This window comes from Sinocyclocheilus grahami, unplaced genomic scaffold (genome assembly GCF_001515645.1).
Source record: "Sinocyclocheilus grahami isolate Dianchi unplaced genomic scaffold, SAMN03320097.WGS_v1.1 scaffold453.1, whole genome shotgun sequence".
Classification (NCBI taxonomy): domain Eukaryota; kingdom Metazoa; phylum Chordata; class Actinopteri; order Cypriniformes; family Cyprinidae; genus Sinocyclocheilus; species Sinocyclocheilus grahami.
In genome coordinates this window covers 1,269,900-1,288,256 of record NW_015505632.1, presented here as the reverse complement: position 1 = coordinate 1,288,256, position 18,357 = coordinate 1,269,900, and the positions used below count along the sequence as shown (strand labels likewise).

The following is an 18,357-nucleotide window of genomic DNA, read 5'->3' as shown; positions in this document are numbered from 1 at the left end:
CTGAGGGGAAAGGTGTCTCCACCAGGTTATGAATAAATCAAATAAACAAATGAATACCATAAATCGTAACGGACTGCACCTGAGTCTGCACTGGCTGGGCATTTCTTCCTGAAGTCTGTTTTCATTATGAAAGACATCCGGTCGCGGGCAGCAGTCTGGCACACATTCTTTACATAACTCTGAGGGGTTTGTGGGGAAACGTCCCAAAGACAGTAGCATCATTCACAGCACTCTATAGCCTTCCACAATATTCAGAGACTTGAAAATTCAATCCATCGCATCTTGCAGAAAATGCAGAAATATGACCAGTTTTGTCTCTAACAGTCATACACATACAAATGTCAAGAACGTAGCTCCTGCATAGTGCTCACATTTATTTTACACATTAAAAACTGATTTTTATTTCCGAAGAGATGAGAAAAAGTAAGAGTAAAATACAAAGCTATGGCTAGAATCGATGATTTCCTACTAAACAATTTTGCACTACAGAGACCTGCATTAAAGGACAGTACAGCTACATGCTTATATAAATAACAGCAGACCTTAAGCACAGATTAGTTTAGTGCCAGGAAAAAGATTCGTATCTGGAATAACTAGAAAGTTTTGGTCTACTGCCCTCTAGTGGACAAAAACAAATGCACAGCCTTTTTTTTTCACCACACATAAAATCACTGCTTTGTGTGTCCGGAGAAATCACACCTCAGGAACACTACTTGTTAAACTTGAAATCAAAAAGGGTTTTAAATAAAATCAAAGCATGAATGTATTTGAAAAACTGAAACCTTGTGTGTTAGTATCTTAAATAGGACATGCGTGACCCGCTTATATATTCACTTAATTTCAATTCAATTTTGTAATTCCACAGACTGAGCTAAGATATTAAAATCGTAAAAAGGCACTGTCATGTGTATGTGCATGGGCCTGTGTGTTCACAAATCAACCACCACTTTCCACAAAAAAGCCACAATGTGCATGACTGAAAATCACAGAGCCAGACATGGTGGAATGTAATTTGTGGGGCTTCAAACTGGTATGTTCCACAAACCAGACAGTATTACCTGAATATCCGGATTGCACAGAGCTAATCCTCAGGCCCATCTGTGACCACAGAAATCTGGGGGTTCCATGAGTGTTATTCTCATGGCACAGGGTTTATGCATGGCAGATGAATGATTTGGACATTAATTTTTCCAGTGAGGCAAGTGCACTTAGGAATTTGACACAGATAAACATGATATCCGAGTAATATCATCTTTCATCTCAAGATCTGTTTAACAATTGTTCACTGTACTTTTTTAACAGAAAAATATGAAAATGCTACAGTTGAAACTAAAGTTATAACATCACATTATATGTAATTTTACTCCAAAATACTGTCAAGTTTATGTTTTTTGGAAGTAAAAACGATGAATTACCAAATAATCATGGTGAAAAACAGTAAGTCCCTGCATAATAACACATATGATTTTATCTTATTTAAACTGTTTTGTTTCTTCTTATTTTTATCAGTAATGTTTTTGTGTTGAAATTCATGTTGGTTAGTTAATGTGTATTGCATTATTTTAGTGTAATGTGTGTTACCCTGATGGTGTTTTGTCTTTGTGGGATCCTGTGCACTATATACAAGTATTGGTCAAGTTTTGTGAACAGACAATTTTGATGAACTCTGATTCATCATGTGGCTTTCTATCATGCCACCAATGTTATGATGGTGGCTATCAGTATATAAAAAGCGATAAAAAGCCAATCGTGGTAAACGAAGGTGTGTTATGCAGCAAATAGCCTATATATATATATATAATTTTCATCAGCCATTACTCCAGTGCCACATGATCCTTCAGAAATCATTCTAATATGCTGATTTATTATCAGTGTTGAAACTGTTGTGCTGCTCAATATTTTTTGGAACCTGTAATACTTTTTTCTTTGATTCTTTGATGAATAAAAAGTACAGCATTTTTTTTCAAAATATGAGCATAAGAAGCATGATGAGCACACGAAACTTCTTTATAAAACACTAAAAATCTTACTGATCCCAAACTATATAAATATAGATTTATACGGCAACCACAGCTGTCAGTTTTTATGCTATTTGACTCATCCAACTGTCTGACTAAATTCTTGTCCTTGGCATTTTAAACAGTTCTAACGCATATTTTATTCACACGCTCACAATCTTGGAAGTCCTCCGGTCATAATTAAGAAACAACTGAGAACAAAACATTTGATCTGATGATTACAAGCCATTTTCAATCAAGGAACATTCTTCTACTGTGTGTTTTAACTAGACCACAGTGCCTGATTTGAGAGGCTCATATCCATATGTGGGAACATGGCACCAATCTCTTCGCTAAAAACGAAAGCGCCGAAGCTTTCTTTTGCCTATGAGAAAAGTGCAAACTCAGATATAGTTAATGCCAGGGAAAAGATGGCAGTCTTTTTTCTCATTCATCCAAGCAGCAACTTAACCAACCACAAAGAGCTGGCCTGCCAATTCAGGACTCTGAGAATCAATTCAAAGCAAACACAGCCTAAAAAGCTTTGATCTTTATACTGACAGCAACTAGGCAGACTTATAAACTCAAATGTGTAATGTTTCGTTGTGGTTTTGATAGGACAGATGGAGAGTCTAATACAGTTAATCACTTTGACACAGTATATGTCTGTAAAACCAGTTGTGGAGGGAAAATGTTCATTCTGTGCAATCCTTTATTTTTTCACACCCCAGTTCTATAGACTCCCAGATTCTTGTGGCTTCTGGATCGCTAAATCTCTGGAAAAAATCCATTAAATGAATTTATACAGCTAATGTTAAAACAGATCAGCTGATTTTAGCTTTCAAGATGAACAGCTATCTCTGTTGCACTGAATCCAAGGGAAGTGTATCATTCTTAACCTTGTTTTCTCCCATACACTCATTGACCACGTGGAGAACACTTTGCATGGGCCGGCTGGAGCAGTGCCACTGAGCTATTTTCCATGCTCCCCACAGACAGATGCTAGGCCAGGCTGTTAAAGGAAAAAAAAAAATAGAGCGGGACCAAAATTACAAGAAGACACATTCAACCGACAAGGCTTTTTGTGGTGAGCTGCATTCGGGCTCAGAAATTTTGCACTGAAATCATTAACATGAAAAGCACTTGATTAAAAATAAAGTTTCCATCACGTGTCTCTTTTTGGTGTTTGAATGCTTCGGTCCATTGCTTTTTGAACGGTGTCCAACCCTTTTCTCTCCACTCCACTCCACACCAGACCTTCCACTGAAACCGTTCTCAGTTTTTTCACTCTTACAGATTCAGGAAACAAGAGTAATGCAGTAATGAGCAAACATAACCCTGAGGTACACTCATAAAACTCCCTTAAACTGATCTTTAACCAAATGTTTGTGTGAGGAGAGGAAGGAAACAACTAATGCCAGGCTAGACCTCAAGAAAAATTGTCTGTGGTGTCTTCAGTAAAGATCTGATAGCACTCTGAAGCAGATTTGACTAGCATGAATTTCTAGGCTGGCTGATGTTTGATGCTGAAGCCTAGTGGCCTGGGTACAAATCAGAATCATTCAACATCATCATTCAATAAGGTTTTCATTCCGTAAGGTTTGTTGTTGTTGCTGTTGTTGAAAGAAGTGAATACTTTTTTCGACAAGGATGCATTAAATTGATCAGAAAAACATTAACAACATTTATAGTGTGACAAAAGATTTCTAATAAATGGTGTTCCTTTGAACGTTCCTGAAAAAAATGCATCACAGTTTCCACAAAAATATTAAGCCGTAAACCTGTTTTTAACATTGATAATAATAAGAAATGTTTCTTGAGAAGTAAATCAGCATTTCAAACTGAAGCTTGTAAATTCAGCTTTGTCATCTCAGGAAAAAATAGAAAACTTATTTTAAATTGTAATAATATTTCTGTTTTACTGTTATATAACTGTTTTATTGTATGTTTAATCAAATAAATGTGGCCCTGGTGAGCATTAAAGAAATAAAAAACATTAAATAAATTGTACCAACCCCAAACTTTTGAATGCTTGTACACGTCAGGCACTAGCCATGCTGGTGTTCTAGCAGGGAATATATTCCCATATTAGATATATTCTAAAATAATTGCTTGTGCAAATTATGTGCAGGGTAGTTGTCTTTACATCAGTTGTCCTTCCTACAGCATATATTTAATAATTATGTTGTCTGAGCAAGTTAGTAGCATTTCTCTCACCATACAGGACATAAACATAAACTAAATATTGTAGAAACTGAATTTGCTGTAAAGTTGCTTTGCAACGATTTGTATCGTGAAAAGCGCTATACAAATAAACTTGAATTGAAAACTTGAATAAACACACAATGACAAAAAAACAAATCTGAAATTTCCTGCTAAATTCAACCCGAATGTTAAAAATATCAATCATGAATCACTGTAGCTTTACTGAGGTTGGGGTTACAATAATAATTTCTTATGTACTCTCTCAATAAAGACATTTAGTCTATTTTAACTGACAAAATCTACAGTTCACCCAAAAATGTTGTCATCATTTATTCACCCTCATGTCGTTCCAAACCTGTATGAATTTCCTTCTTTTGTGGAACATAAAAGAAGATATTTTGAAGAGTGTTGGCAACCAACAGATTTAGTGTCCACTGACTTCCACTGGACAAAAATATGTTCTTTTACATTTCCCTGAAGAAGGAAAGGCTTATGGGTTTGGAACAACATGAATAAGTAAATGATGACAGAATTTTATTTTTTGGGCAAACTATCCCTTAATGTCTAAAAATGAATTCTTCTGGAATATTACTTGAATTGAAGATCTTGCCTCACCAGCCAGTATTGTCACAAATCTTACAAAGACACACGTATCTCAGAGATTTGCTCTCTGACACTAAGTTTTAAAAGCCTGTGTCTGCAAGGATAGAGTTCAGTTTTTTAAAAACATGACTTGAAATTATTAGCCCAAACGTAGGCTATTCTGTCCACATACAGGCAGACCAGCTTACATTATTCTTTCCTGCCAGTTTTTCCTCAGTACTTAGCAGTAAAGTTATCCTAATCTCAAATCATCCCAGACAGATATATTAGCATAACAAAAAACTACAAATAAAGAACCACAAGCATTCATTTGTTTTGCAGGTCTTACACAGGGTAAGCAGCTTATACTAACAGGAAACAGACTGAGCTCCCATATCAGAATAACAAGAAGAAATATAGCCGTTGTTTCCGGAGACGTCTTGACATCAACAGCTTTTCTTTAGCTTGAGAAAATGATATGTCTGTGTCTGTGAAGACAACTTCAGTTCTTGGTCAAAACAACGTGCCACGTCCCTGTCTGTATCCTTCCGTCCATTCGTACGGGAATCAGTTGTCCCAAAGCAGATTCTGTGTGAACACTGCAAAACTTCCTATCATTTTGTACAATGTAGATGTTTACTCATTTCACTCACTTTTCTAAACTTCCTAGAATAAAAAAAAATGTCTGACGTTACTTCCTCTGTTTGCAGAACAGTGACATCATTACTAAGTGTGCCTAATAATTTGGAAAATTTTGATGGCTAAAACTAGATTCCCAAACTTTTTATTTTTTTGTCAGCTGAACCCCTTTGACCCACAACATTTTCTTGAAGTATGACCTGAAGTCAGATTTTCTGAAACTTGATGTAATTTTTTAAAAAACTAAAACCTTGACATCCTCGACAGATGTGATCTCGATATGGCAATGTGCAATGCTGTCACCATCACCATATCTTTCACACAAGTTCAGTCACAAACAGGCTATCTCATCTGTGGTTAATTTCGGTTACCACCAACATTTATGCACTTTGTAGAAACATTTTCAGTAATATTTTTACAATGGAAGCTTAGCAGACTCATTTCCTATCAGTGTTTACAAATTGAGAGAAAATCTACATATACAGAACTGTAGATATGCCACATATAATGTCAATAGATGTTAAGTTGTAAATAACCTGGAGTTCTCATTTAATAATGTCCAAGCACACTCACATCACATGATGAATAAGGGATGTTTTCAGTGCACAGTGACTGCACACTTTTTCACATATAAAACAGAGATTTAATGACAGGAAAAATCACTCACCCTCATGTCGTTCCAAACAAGTCAGACCTTCATTCAACTACAACGTTCAAGACCCAGAAAGGTAGTAAAGACATTGTTAAAATAGTCCATGTGGTTCAAACTTAATGTTATGAAGCTACGAGAAAACTTTTTGTGCACAAAGAAAACTTTCTGACATGGAAGAGAAGAATTGTTGAATAAAGTTATTATTTTTGTTTTCTTTGCACACAAAAAGTATTCTTGTAGCTTCATAAAATTACTGTTGATCCAATGCTGTCACATGGAATATTTTAACAATGTCCCTACTACCTTTCTGGGCCTTGAATATGTCAGTTGCGTTGCTGTCTGTGGAGGGTCAGAAGGTTCTCAGATTTCATCAAAAAATATCTTAATTTGAGTTCTGAAGATGAACAAAGGTCTTACGGGTTTGGAACAACATGAGCATTAGTAACTAATGACAGAATTTTCATTTTTGGGTGAATTATCCCTTTAAAAGCCAGAATATGACATATAGCTCACATCATTATATGGTGACTGTAAACAAATCCAGACATCTTACCTGGCTCCGGTGACATCGACCCCAACCATCAACTGTCCGTTCAGTGACAGAAGCTCATCCCGCAGTTTGATATCTCCACAACAGGCCGCTGGGCTGTTCTTTTTCACTTCAGTCACCCAAATGCACCCGACATCCAAGACAGGGCCTTTATCGCCCTTCCTGCGCCTCCTCCTGACCCCTTTCTTCTTCCCCTCGGGGTCTCCAAAAATGGGAATATTTCCAAAGCTGAGCCCAAACTCCGGTCCATCTTCCTCAGACTTGTTCAGGTAGACCGCCCTCACCTCAGCATCGATTTCCTCTCTGAATTGGCTGCTACTGTACAGAGGACTCTCAACTTCAGCAAAGTTTAGCTGGATGTATTCCACAAGCTTGCGGATGGCAGCCTTGCAAACACTGCCTGTGCTTATCTGAGGCTCATTGCCCTCATCTCTGTCCTTTTCTCGTGCCCAGAGCCAGTTCTCCAGCAGAGGTAGATGGCTCAGGGCATTTTCTTGGGTGATAGGCATCCTAGCTGTTGCTGCTGGGCCTGCCTGGGCTGCCCCTGCATGTTGAGTCAAGGCTCTCCAGTGGTGGCTGTAATCAGACGCATTAGAATGGCTTCACATTCCTCTTGAAATGATACAGTGACCTCACAGACTTCAGATCCAGAGCGCTGCCGTCCATCGATAATACACTTAGACCACAGAGCTCCATGATGTCATCCGCAGAAACAAAAGGAAAGCGCAGAGATTGAGGAAGTAGGGCACGTTTATGCTTTGAGGGGTAACAAGAGAACGTGTGCCATTAGCGGGTCGTCTTGGTGTGTGCCAAATCTGATTTCCAACACCATTAAAGTGGAAAATAGTGGATCGCTGGGAGTCGAGATCTATCCTGACTCACAGGCGCCACAGACGTCCACCTAATCAGAAAGAAAATAAATAGAAATGACATTACAAAGCAAGTCAGCAGGCATGAACTCATGTTAAAACACTGCAGTCATGGCGCATTTGCTATTCAACCACAGTATGGACAGGAACAGAAATTGGCGTTAAGTATGACAACAAAGAAATCTTCCTATATATACCAGCCGTTTTATTTGACTGACAGAATTCATGAACTGGAAAAGGTGCCAATAATAGTCTTATGGGCCTTTTACAGATGTGTCATTTGGCTGTTTATACAGACATTCAGTTGGGGCAGAATCAATGCGGTTGAGATTATTCAATGCACGGTGAGCAGATAGAAAGGAAAAGCAAACTTCCTTTCAGTTCTTATTCACCTTAACCTCGTGGAATGTAACCTGACAATAAACGTTGAAGCTGCCAGCCAGATGTTGTGATGGTGTAGCTCGAACTCTTGGACTTGCAGACCATATTTCTGGCATATTTAAGTACATGCTGTAGACAAAGACCACAAGCAAATAGCTACTCTGAGGTTTTGCTCAAAATAACACGATTTTGGCTTCTGTGAGCATCACACAATCTACTAGGGCTCCCATATGTGATCAAAATCTTTCAGCGAGATAATGGAGCATTTATGTGTAACAATATATCAACTTTACATTAATGTCCATTATGAGGGAAAAAATCTGTGAGAAGATCTCTTAGCGCAGCTATATAAACAATATAACCAACTGTCAGCTGAAGTCATATGGATCAGACTAGAAGAGTAAAATGACAGCCAATACCAGAAGACAGAAGCCACCCTCCCCTTTCAAGAGTTTAACCTCAATAAGTCACATGTAATTTATAAATGGCAATTCTAAAACATTTCTATCATCAACCAGACATGCAATAATGTCAGTGAAAATGTGAGTAACGAAAGCATATGAAAACATGCTTACAGTGAAGCTTTGTCACGTGACACACTTATTTGTCTGTTAAGAGATGTCCTTACACTACAACGGTTTCCTACAATTTACTAGATTACATTCAAATGAAAAAATATCACGCATATCATCAACATCTTCCTCCTACCTTTTCACATTTTATGAGATTTATTCCTTACTCTATTTAAGCACAGAGGCTATGCCCCTCGCCGTGGTGTGCTGTCACAGTGACACAGAGGGTCTGCAGACTCCAGACTTACCCTCTGAAAAGACCCACATGTAATAGGATTAGTCTCACCCCTCCCTTGTGCCACTTACAAACACAATGACCTCCCATTTTCTCTTTGGTTGAGTCGATGAATGGCCAGTTCAAGTGTTTATATTTCTGTCATCATGTCATTCATGATTATTGATGTTTTTGTTCCTCACATAAGAACAACTTCTTTAACAAAGCAAATGCAGATATATAAAACACTGGCACACATTAAATAAGATGTTTGCTCCAGTCTTCAGTGTCACATTATTCATCAGAAATCATTCTAATATGCCGATTTTGGTGCTAATTTGCATCCTTGATGAAATTAAAAAAAAATTAGGGGGGGGGGGGATGTTTCTTTAAAATTAATGTTAATCATCAGGAACTACTTCCCCCAGTCCAGTGACAGAAAATTGTCTGCAAACATTCTTAAGCCACTTACACTGAGAAGAGCTTCTGCCAACGACAACATCCCCATGAACAGCCTCATGATAAAGAAAGAAAGCTGTTGTGTTCTCCACTGAACTGACTCATATTAAAGACCCATAAAGAGGGATTAAAGCTAAAGAGGACCAGTTTTCTTTGATATTCATTACATAGGCATTATGTACTTGGCTTTATCCACTGCAGAGACACAGTAATAAAAGCACTGCATTTGATAGTGTGACAAGGAAACCATGGGTCACTAGTAATAATGAAAAATGCGATCAATACTGGATTATTATCGCTGTAAAACCATAATTTCCACATGGTTAGAATAAATCATCATCAAAATCAGGCCTGTCAGGCATAGGTTTTAAAAATAACAATAAAAAAGATTAAAAGGTGTCTTATATGGCTAATAATGACCATTAAAGTGTGTGCTTGGGTCTCTTAGATGAATTAAAACAGTAATTTTGTTTCGATTATACTAGAACAAAACACTTCTCCAGCTTAGCCAAACAATGACATAATGGAAGCTAAACTGCCCGAGTTCAGAGCTCTGTAAATACATTCATAATAAAAAGAAAGAAATGAGAGAATATTTCAAAGAGAAACATTCCAACTCCAGAGTCCAACAGAATTTGTCACTCTGTGAGGGTGGTCTTTCAACTCCTCTTTGTTTTATCCATTAGGATCACATTACTGAGCTCTCTCGTCATTTAATAGAAGTGTTTATCATGGACGTGGATGTGTTCATCCTGAAACTTTCCTTTACTTAATTCGCATACGCACACTAGACATACAAATCAAACAAGCTCACGCCATGAAGTGATTCCTGAAAAATAGAGGAATATCTCAAGAAATGAACGCTGCGGTCAGAGAACACTGACTGACAAATAATAAAGTTGGATGCCAATTGTGGAAACATGAATTAACTTGAGTTTTCTAAAGAAGCGCCGTACTGCCACTAATCACAGAGGTCTTGCTGAGAGCAGCCGTAAACGGACTCACTCCAGCATGAGGTTCTGCCCTCAGGCCCACGTCAGTGCTTTATAATCTACAGCCATCGATTATGGGGTGGACTGCAACTCTTCTTTGATCTGACAAATGTGATTCTTTACGACTAAAGTAATGGGTAACTCAAATATATTTGAGTTCCCAAAATAAATAGATCTTTCTCAACAACATAAATCTATTCATGCATGGGACTGAGCTATTTGTAATGCTAAACAGTATGTTTTGTTAGTTAATGAGGCACTAGAAGTACAGGATACAGTGTGGTTGTGTGATCGTACCCTAGTTCACACACGCTACTGTCAGACCGCCAACAAAGACTGGCTAATAGAGCAACAAATTGTAGCTTTAAAGTGTCTACAAGAAACTGGGTCAGTAACTAGTGACCGATAAATAGATAAATCCTTATATGAGAAGACGTAGCACATTGAAAGGGAAGCAGGTTGAGTCTAGAAGAAATCTGCTCAGTGCTGTTTGTTAATAATGCGAATGCAGATGGTCAACATTAAGGTCAATCTAATCTACTCAGGTTATGGAGCTCTAATCCTGGACAGTGGGTGGAGGGGTTACCCACAACTGACCAAAATGTAGGGGGAGGGCTGCAGGAGTATCCAGTGGTAAAAAAAAAATGGTGTAGGATTTACTTTTACAATTGTCACTCAGAAATTGCTGGTAAATTACATAAATGATTACAAAGAAATGGCAAGCAACACACTAAATTAAAGGGGTCATATGACGTTGCTAAAAAGAACATTATGTTGTGTATTTGGTGTAATGAAACGTGTTTATACAGTTTAAGGTAAAAAAAAAACATTATTTTCCACATACCATACATTATTGTTTCTCCTCTATGCCCTGACTTTCTGAAACGCATCGATTTTTACAAAGCTCATCGGTCTGAAAAGCGAGGTGTGCTCTGATTGGCCAGCTATCCAGTGCGTTGTGATTGGCCGAATACCTCAAGCGTGTGACGGAAATGTTCCGCCCCTTACCATACTATGATGCCGTGTCACAGCCGGAGCGATGAGACAAAAACATTAAAAGCCATTATAAACTAGGGCTGTCAAAAAATAATTTGAATTTCGAAATCCACATTCGAATGCAACGTTTTTAGGTGTGCGTTAAGGAGGCAGCCTTATCAGTGGCACATGAGATGCGATGACGATGTAAGTGTCATTGCATTATAATGTTTTTGTTAGCCTATCCAGTTGAAGCCACTAGATGCGGTGCTGCTGCTTTGTTAATTTAAAATATAGCGGAAAAAGAGAACATCAATGCGGAGAAGATCATGTTTACATCAAAACTGAAACCAAGCTGTTCACACAGAACACATATTTCGCACATTTTCTAGAAGGACATTGTAACAACATTCATAGTTACGGGAAGAAGGAGGCGGGAACCGGCGAACATTTAAACACTTTAATAAAATAAACACACAAAATGAAAGTAAAGCGGCAGCCCCTCGCGGATGACTGCCGCACACAAAATAAAATCCAGGCCTGGTCCTCTCTCGTCCAACACTGTCGTCACTCCTCCTTTTATCCTTCCGGAGCTCCTCCGTGGGACTCGAGCCCGGTGAGGGGCACAGGTGTCGCTCATTAGCATTTACTCCACCGGCCTCGCTCCGTTCCCATGGCTCTCTGCCCCGCCCCTCTCGTCACAGACATCTAGCAGCGTTGCACTTGCGGCTCGCACAAAAGAGTGTTTAGAAAGCCATGTACAATTAATGCAAGTTTAACTTTGAAAAAACATATCTCGAGACTTTATGGCGGGGTTTTTCCCCCCATCCCACTGCATCTCATGTTTTCAAATGAAAAATGTAATCTGTGCGATTGGCTTTCGGCCCTTTGTATTAAACTATGAATACATTATACATGATGCTGTTTTGTTTATAGTTGTTTAAAAAGCAACTTAATTATAATTGGTTGATAAACATTTTAAACATTATGCACTTTTTTCACAGGTAGTCATGTTATCTTATATGCTTTGAATAAACGTGCATTGGTCGATGCGTCCTCTTGTGGCCTCAGGAGAGAAGCCAAAAGCTTTTCTTCACCCTAACTGAAATTATGCATTTTAAATTAGAATATAATTCGAATTTTGATCATATTTAAGTACAAAATGCGAATTTAGTTTTTCAGCCATTTTGACAGCCCTATTATAAACGATGCCGGCCAGCGACCTAGAGTGAGCGGCGGCCAGCGACCTAGAGTGAGCGGAGGCCGACTTGAGTGAGTGGTGGCGGGCGGGCTTGCGGCAACCGCATGTGGTGTGACGTTGAAGTTGATGTATTTCCTCAGCGACCAGCATGGATCAGCTCCAGGCATGCTGAAGCGGATATCGTCCTCTTTTGGAAGGCCAAACAAAGTAGTTTCGCTTTCACAACGAAACACACAGCGCCTTCACGACATGGCGGCGGTGGCAACAACAATACTACAGTGAGAATAAAAGTTACGCCTTGTTTCTTTGCGTGAACATTTGGGCGGCGTTATGCAAATCTTCCCACATCGTGACGTAGACATGTGGGGGCGTGTTAGAACGAGCCGTTTTAGGTAGGCGTGGTTGACTCTTAACTTTTATAAAGAATATCTCTTTGGATTTGAGACTTTAGTCTTTGCAACTTTACAGATCTTCTTTATGCATGAAGAGCTTGTAACACTTCAAAGAAAAAGGAAAAAATGTAATTGCATCATATGACCCCTTTAAGCATATAATTTTGTTGTTTCTTCTAAAACATATCCAATAATTTTTGTTTTATTTACGACTTCGAAAAATATTTTTTATTAAATATATTAAATAGAAATAGAATTAGAATATTTATTTATATAAAAATGTTATACATAATATTAAAATATTTTCATATAATGGCATTATTGATTAAGTCTTGCATATTACTTTTCCATGATCTTACTGACACTTTAGGCCATAGCTGAGAGAATGCATCTTTATACAAAAGCTGAATGTGGCTTTAATGGCTTCATGCTACTCAATCACAATTACAAACATTTCATTATTTGTTTTCTTCAGCAGTCAACTGCTTCAGAACAAATTTTAATGCAGTTTTCTAATTCCTCCAGGCATCTGATTATTAAAAGACATGGTCTAAATAGAGGTCTACAACGTACAGCGAGTGACAGACAAAGAAAAACATCAGAACTAAAGAGAATATTGTAATCATTATTACTAAATGGCTAGGCTTTCAGTCTATTCCATTGCATTTTCAAATTAAATGTGACAGCTGCTGCAAATATCATCGGATTTATTTATTCTCATTAAATCGGTAATAGAAAGCATTTGTGGTACTCCAGACAGATTATTGCCTATCAAATTAGACCAGAAAACCAAACACAACTGATTAAGCCATTTAATAAACACCATGGCCCAAAATAGTAGCCACAGGGCCCCAAAATAGTAAAAATCGGCACAAAACACACTCCAGGAGTTCAGATGAGGATGATTTAACCAACAGACAGCTGTCAGCTGACAAGAGTATGACACTCCTCAGCAACAACGGATGAGAGAATGACATTAAAGCCCATCCCTGTTTACAGACACAACATGTGTTTTATCAGTCTCATTTGACTCAATTAGGTACCATTACAATTATGTACTTGGGTTTGTCACACCGTAAACACTTCAGTAAACTCGCCACATTTGTGTGACCTTTCTCTAAGGTCTTTAGTAAAGTCAGCCTGGAATTCAGTAAACTTAAAAGTACATTTGATTTATGTTTAGCAGAAAAAAGAAAAAAACAACAACAGCAGGGCAAACAGAATGTTTGAACAGGGCTAATGTCACTGTCTGATGAGTGTTGGAAGTATTTGTTTACCAATCTTTATTTCCCTTTCCTATCCAACACCTCCCTCCTTCCTCCAGGCCATATGGCCACAGATTACTGAACCCCCATTTTAACTCATCCTAAAGCCTTGTGGCTACAATCATACTGTTTGTATACTGTTTGACTGAGAAAATAAATGGATGCTAATATCCATTTTAAAAACTATCGGTTGATTAATCAGTATTGGCCAGTGTGGTCCAACCTAGCTATCGGTATCAGTCGACCTCTAGATGCTATTTGTGACCCTGGACCACAAAACCTGAATAAATAAGCTTTCCATTGATGTATGGTTTGTTAGGATAGGACAATATTTGGCTGAGATACAACTATTTGAAAATCTGGAATCTGAGGGTGCAAAAAAAAAATAAAACAAAAATGAGAAAATAGTCTTTAAAGTTGTCCAAATTAAGTCCTTAGCAATGCATATTAAAAATGAGAATATAGTCTTTAAAGTTGTCCAAATTAAGTCCTTAGCAATGCATATTACTAATCAAAAATTAAGTTTTGATATATTTACGGTAGGAAATTTACAAAATATCTTCATGGAACATGATCTTTACTTAATGTCATAATGATTTTTGGCATAAAAAAAAATCGATAATTTTGACCCATACTATGTATTGCTGGCTATTGCTACAAATATACCCGTGCAACTTTTTGTGGTCCAGGGTCACATTTAATTTCACATACTAACATTAAAAAAATAATAATAATATGATTTTTAACATAAGTATTATGGTTTCCATTCAAATATTCAGCTACACAACTGATTTCAACATTGATAATAATAATAATAATAATAATAATATTTCTTATTACAGCACCAAATCAGCATATTAGAATGGTTTGTGACACTGGATCAAGCAAGGATCATGTGACACTGAAGTAAAGGCTGCTGAAAATTCAGCTTTGCCAACACAGGAATAAATTACATTTTAAAATATATTAAAATAGAAAACAGATTTTTAAAAATATTTTACAGTATTTAACAACAACAAAAAAACTAACATTTAGATAAAAATTCAGTAAAAGACCTATTCATTCTCTGTTAAGTATGGTAATGATTGCTTTAAATATCAAGAATGACTTTGAATTGTTTTTGGATTAAAGTCCTCTTTCATAATCAAACTAAACAGGACTATCAATTAAAACAAGTAAGGGGTTATAAGAATAAACACTAACCCACTCTAACTGGTAGCCCACTATTTGCCTTTGTAATGACTAATAAAACACTAATAGAATACAGCTGCATCAGAATAATGTTATGCATCAGGCACCATGTGATGTGCTACTGTCTGTGTTCATTGGTTTTACTCATATTTTAACATAAAGTAGCAGTATCTGGAGTCATCCAGTCTGGAACCTTCCACACACCTGCCAGCTCATTCAGTCCTGTCAGCGAACACATGGAGAACGCCTGTCTAACTCTCAGCTACAAAACAGTGTAAGAAATGTTCTTCACATCTCACGAGTCAACAAGCACTTTGTGGTTTACAGCCCAAAACAGCAATTCAGTCTCACTAACACAAACATCTTTGGATTTTTCCAGAAAGACTTGACGGGTGTTTTCAAAACTTGTCAAGTCATTCAGAAGGGTACGCTTACAGTAACCTACAGAAAATCTGAGCCGTTCAAGGAAAGAGTTTGACTTCAAAATCATAATATCCTACTGAAATGCTTGGATAACTGCTTTTTTACCTAAACATACAGAAATATTTATCTGCTTGCCAACATACTATTTTTAGTTGCTTAAAAAAAAGCCAAAACTGCATAACAGAGCCATATTTGTAGTCTAGCTGAGCATATGGTTGTCAGTTTTTAGTGAGGTCACCTCTAGGGAAGGATTCTCCAAACAAACACCCAACAAAGTTAAACAGATTTTGGCATTTAAAGGCTTGACTTTAAGCATTAATACAAACAAACTTGCCACTTAAAGTATTCAAATGTTGTGAAACACTTACGGTGCAAAAGAAGTGAAAGAACTAAAACAGGAGGGGGCACTTCCCAGCCGAATGTGAGAGAAGGCCGTGGGGGGTGGGCACAGATGTCAGAGGTGAGCCACTGTAGGAGTGAGACCCCCTCATTCAGATTCATTCATGCACTCTCCGTTCTCATTGAGGACAATGAAATGCACTTACAGGGGGCTCTAATATGTAAATGAAACCCTAGACAGGGTACAATTCATCAAGTACCCATACTTGCCATAAAGACCAATATAGTGATGGCCATCCACAAATGAATGGGTGTTTTCAATGTGATTTACAATGATGCCAATACGAACTGAAATAGGGCAGTAATGAATGGAAGGATTTTCAATGGAAGCTCTAAATCTGATTATTTCTGGGCCCTTTATTGGTAATACATCTGGTTTTAAGAGTTTTTTTTTTTAATGTTGTTTTTAGTCTTTGATCAGTTCTAAAAAACAAACAAAAAACATATATGACTGGATAGTGGTAGAGTTAGGTTTATGTTTTTCACTTAGGATAAAACATTCAAACACCCAAAAAAAGAAAAGGCAATTCACTTACTTGTAAGGGCTCCACGATTATGACAAAAATCATAATTGTCGATTATTCCCTTCAAATTGTAATTGCGATTATTAATTACGATTATTACAATTTACATTGAATAATGTTGCCGTATTGCATGCTGCATGCCGTATTTTTATATGAAAATAAACAAGCTGAAAACACTCTAACTGAAAAACTTTGTGCTTTTCTATAGTATTAAGCCTCAAATGTCAACTAAACATCGGAATGGTTTCTTCTTTAAATTATAAAAAAAAGTTAAAATATGAATGGTATTATAATGTCAGTTATACTAAAACTAAAATTCAAATAATGGGAAAAACCCTTAAGATAACATGTAGAAAGAAAGAAAAAACGCATCTTAAGCACACAGAATAACATAAGTGGACTTTGAACGATTAATTGCCGCTTTGAACGATTACGTAACTGTGGCATCCATAATTGTAATCGCGATTAGAAATTCGATTAAATGTGCAGCCCTACTTACTTGCCATAAGGTAACACTGGAAACCAGGGGCGTTTCTAGCCTTTCATACTGGGGTACAAACAGCCCAATTAAACAATGTGTCCCCATATTTTGAAACTCTAATGTAATACTAAACGATACAAGTAGATGTGAATTAAGTTGTTAACAATGGGTTGTAGGTAAACCACTACAAATGATTCAGTGCAGTAGTGAACTGTCCAAATGAATCAAACTGAATCACAATCACTTTCAGACCTTTCTGCACACTTGTTTGGATCGGTAGTGATCTGGAATCGCTGAAGTTCTGAATCAGATCCTAAAAAAACTCATGGAAAGCACACAACATGATTGTTGAAATGCCAAGAATTTACAGTGTAAATAACCACAACACATCACAGCATTTGAATGCTATACATTTATACTACCAAACGAGCTCTGTTAGGTCTGTAAAAACTCTGTAATGGTCTTTTCACAAGTCAAGAGCTGAATGAAGTCTAGACCAGACAAAGTAGGAGTCATCTCCATTCTTTTCAGAGGGGTTAGGGAAGCCGCATAAAAAAAAGACAAAGGTATTAGTGGGTGCACAAGATGTGACATAATAAGTCAAGATAAACCTTTCAGATCTGGCCAGGTTTACATTAACCCATCTGACACGGTCTGGCAAAAATGGCTAACTATTTTATGTGTTCTGGGATTTTGCCTGGTTATTATAATTTTAAACTTGACAATAAACATTGAATAACAAATGAGACTAAGGTTATTAGTGCATAGGAAGTGAACTAAGATGGACGTGTATAACACAAATACACACAAAACTAAATTGTGGACTTTTACTCACAAGTACTCTGCCTGATATCTGTACATGGGTCAAAGACAAAAAAGGGGTTAAGCATAAAAACAATAAGTGTAATACTGCTTTAAATTGTTGTTGTTTTCCCCCAAAACTTTTAAAACATTTCGGTTTAATTTAATTGCAGTTTTGTTTTTGTTTTTCTGAGCAAAAAATAAATATCATACATTTTCCCCTGATTTACAGAAGAGACCCACTAAAATGTCATTCAGTGTAACAATCTTGTCAGGCATATTTACAACAAAAATCTATTTGACATATTAAAAGACTAATTACTTTCACCCCAAATACTAATTAGTTGTAATTTTACATTTTTTAAATTTGCCACTATCCTAGGTTTTGCCCATTTGTCAGTTACAATTTTTTACAAATTTAAAACACAAATCAAATGTAATATGCTCCCTTATTCTTTTATATATTTTAATATGTACACATCAGAATAAACGTTGTTTGAATTTTTACATAAATATTGTGTTACACTGAATTATTTCAACCAAATTTTAACATTTTATCCTCCAAAAACTTATTTGAAACCTTAAAAGTAGAC

The 18,357-nt window shown here is 37.0% G+C and overlaps 1 protein-coding gene across 1 annotated transcript in view; it reads right to left on the bottom strand.

The window, feature by feature from the left end:
• Positions 1-18,357, bottom strand: part of LOC107552549 (uncharacterized) — a 79,637-nt gene that overhangs the window by 49,898 nt on the left and 11,382 nt on the right. Inside the window, 1 exon segment of the mRNA XM_016234448.1 lies at positions 6,629-7,526. Coding sequence (XP_016089934.1) covers positions 6,629-7,134 — 506 coding nt within the window. The 5' untranslated portion in view covers positions 7,135-7,526.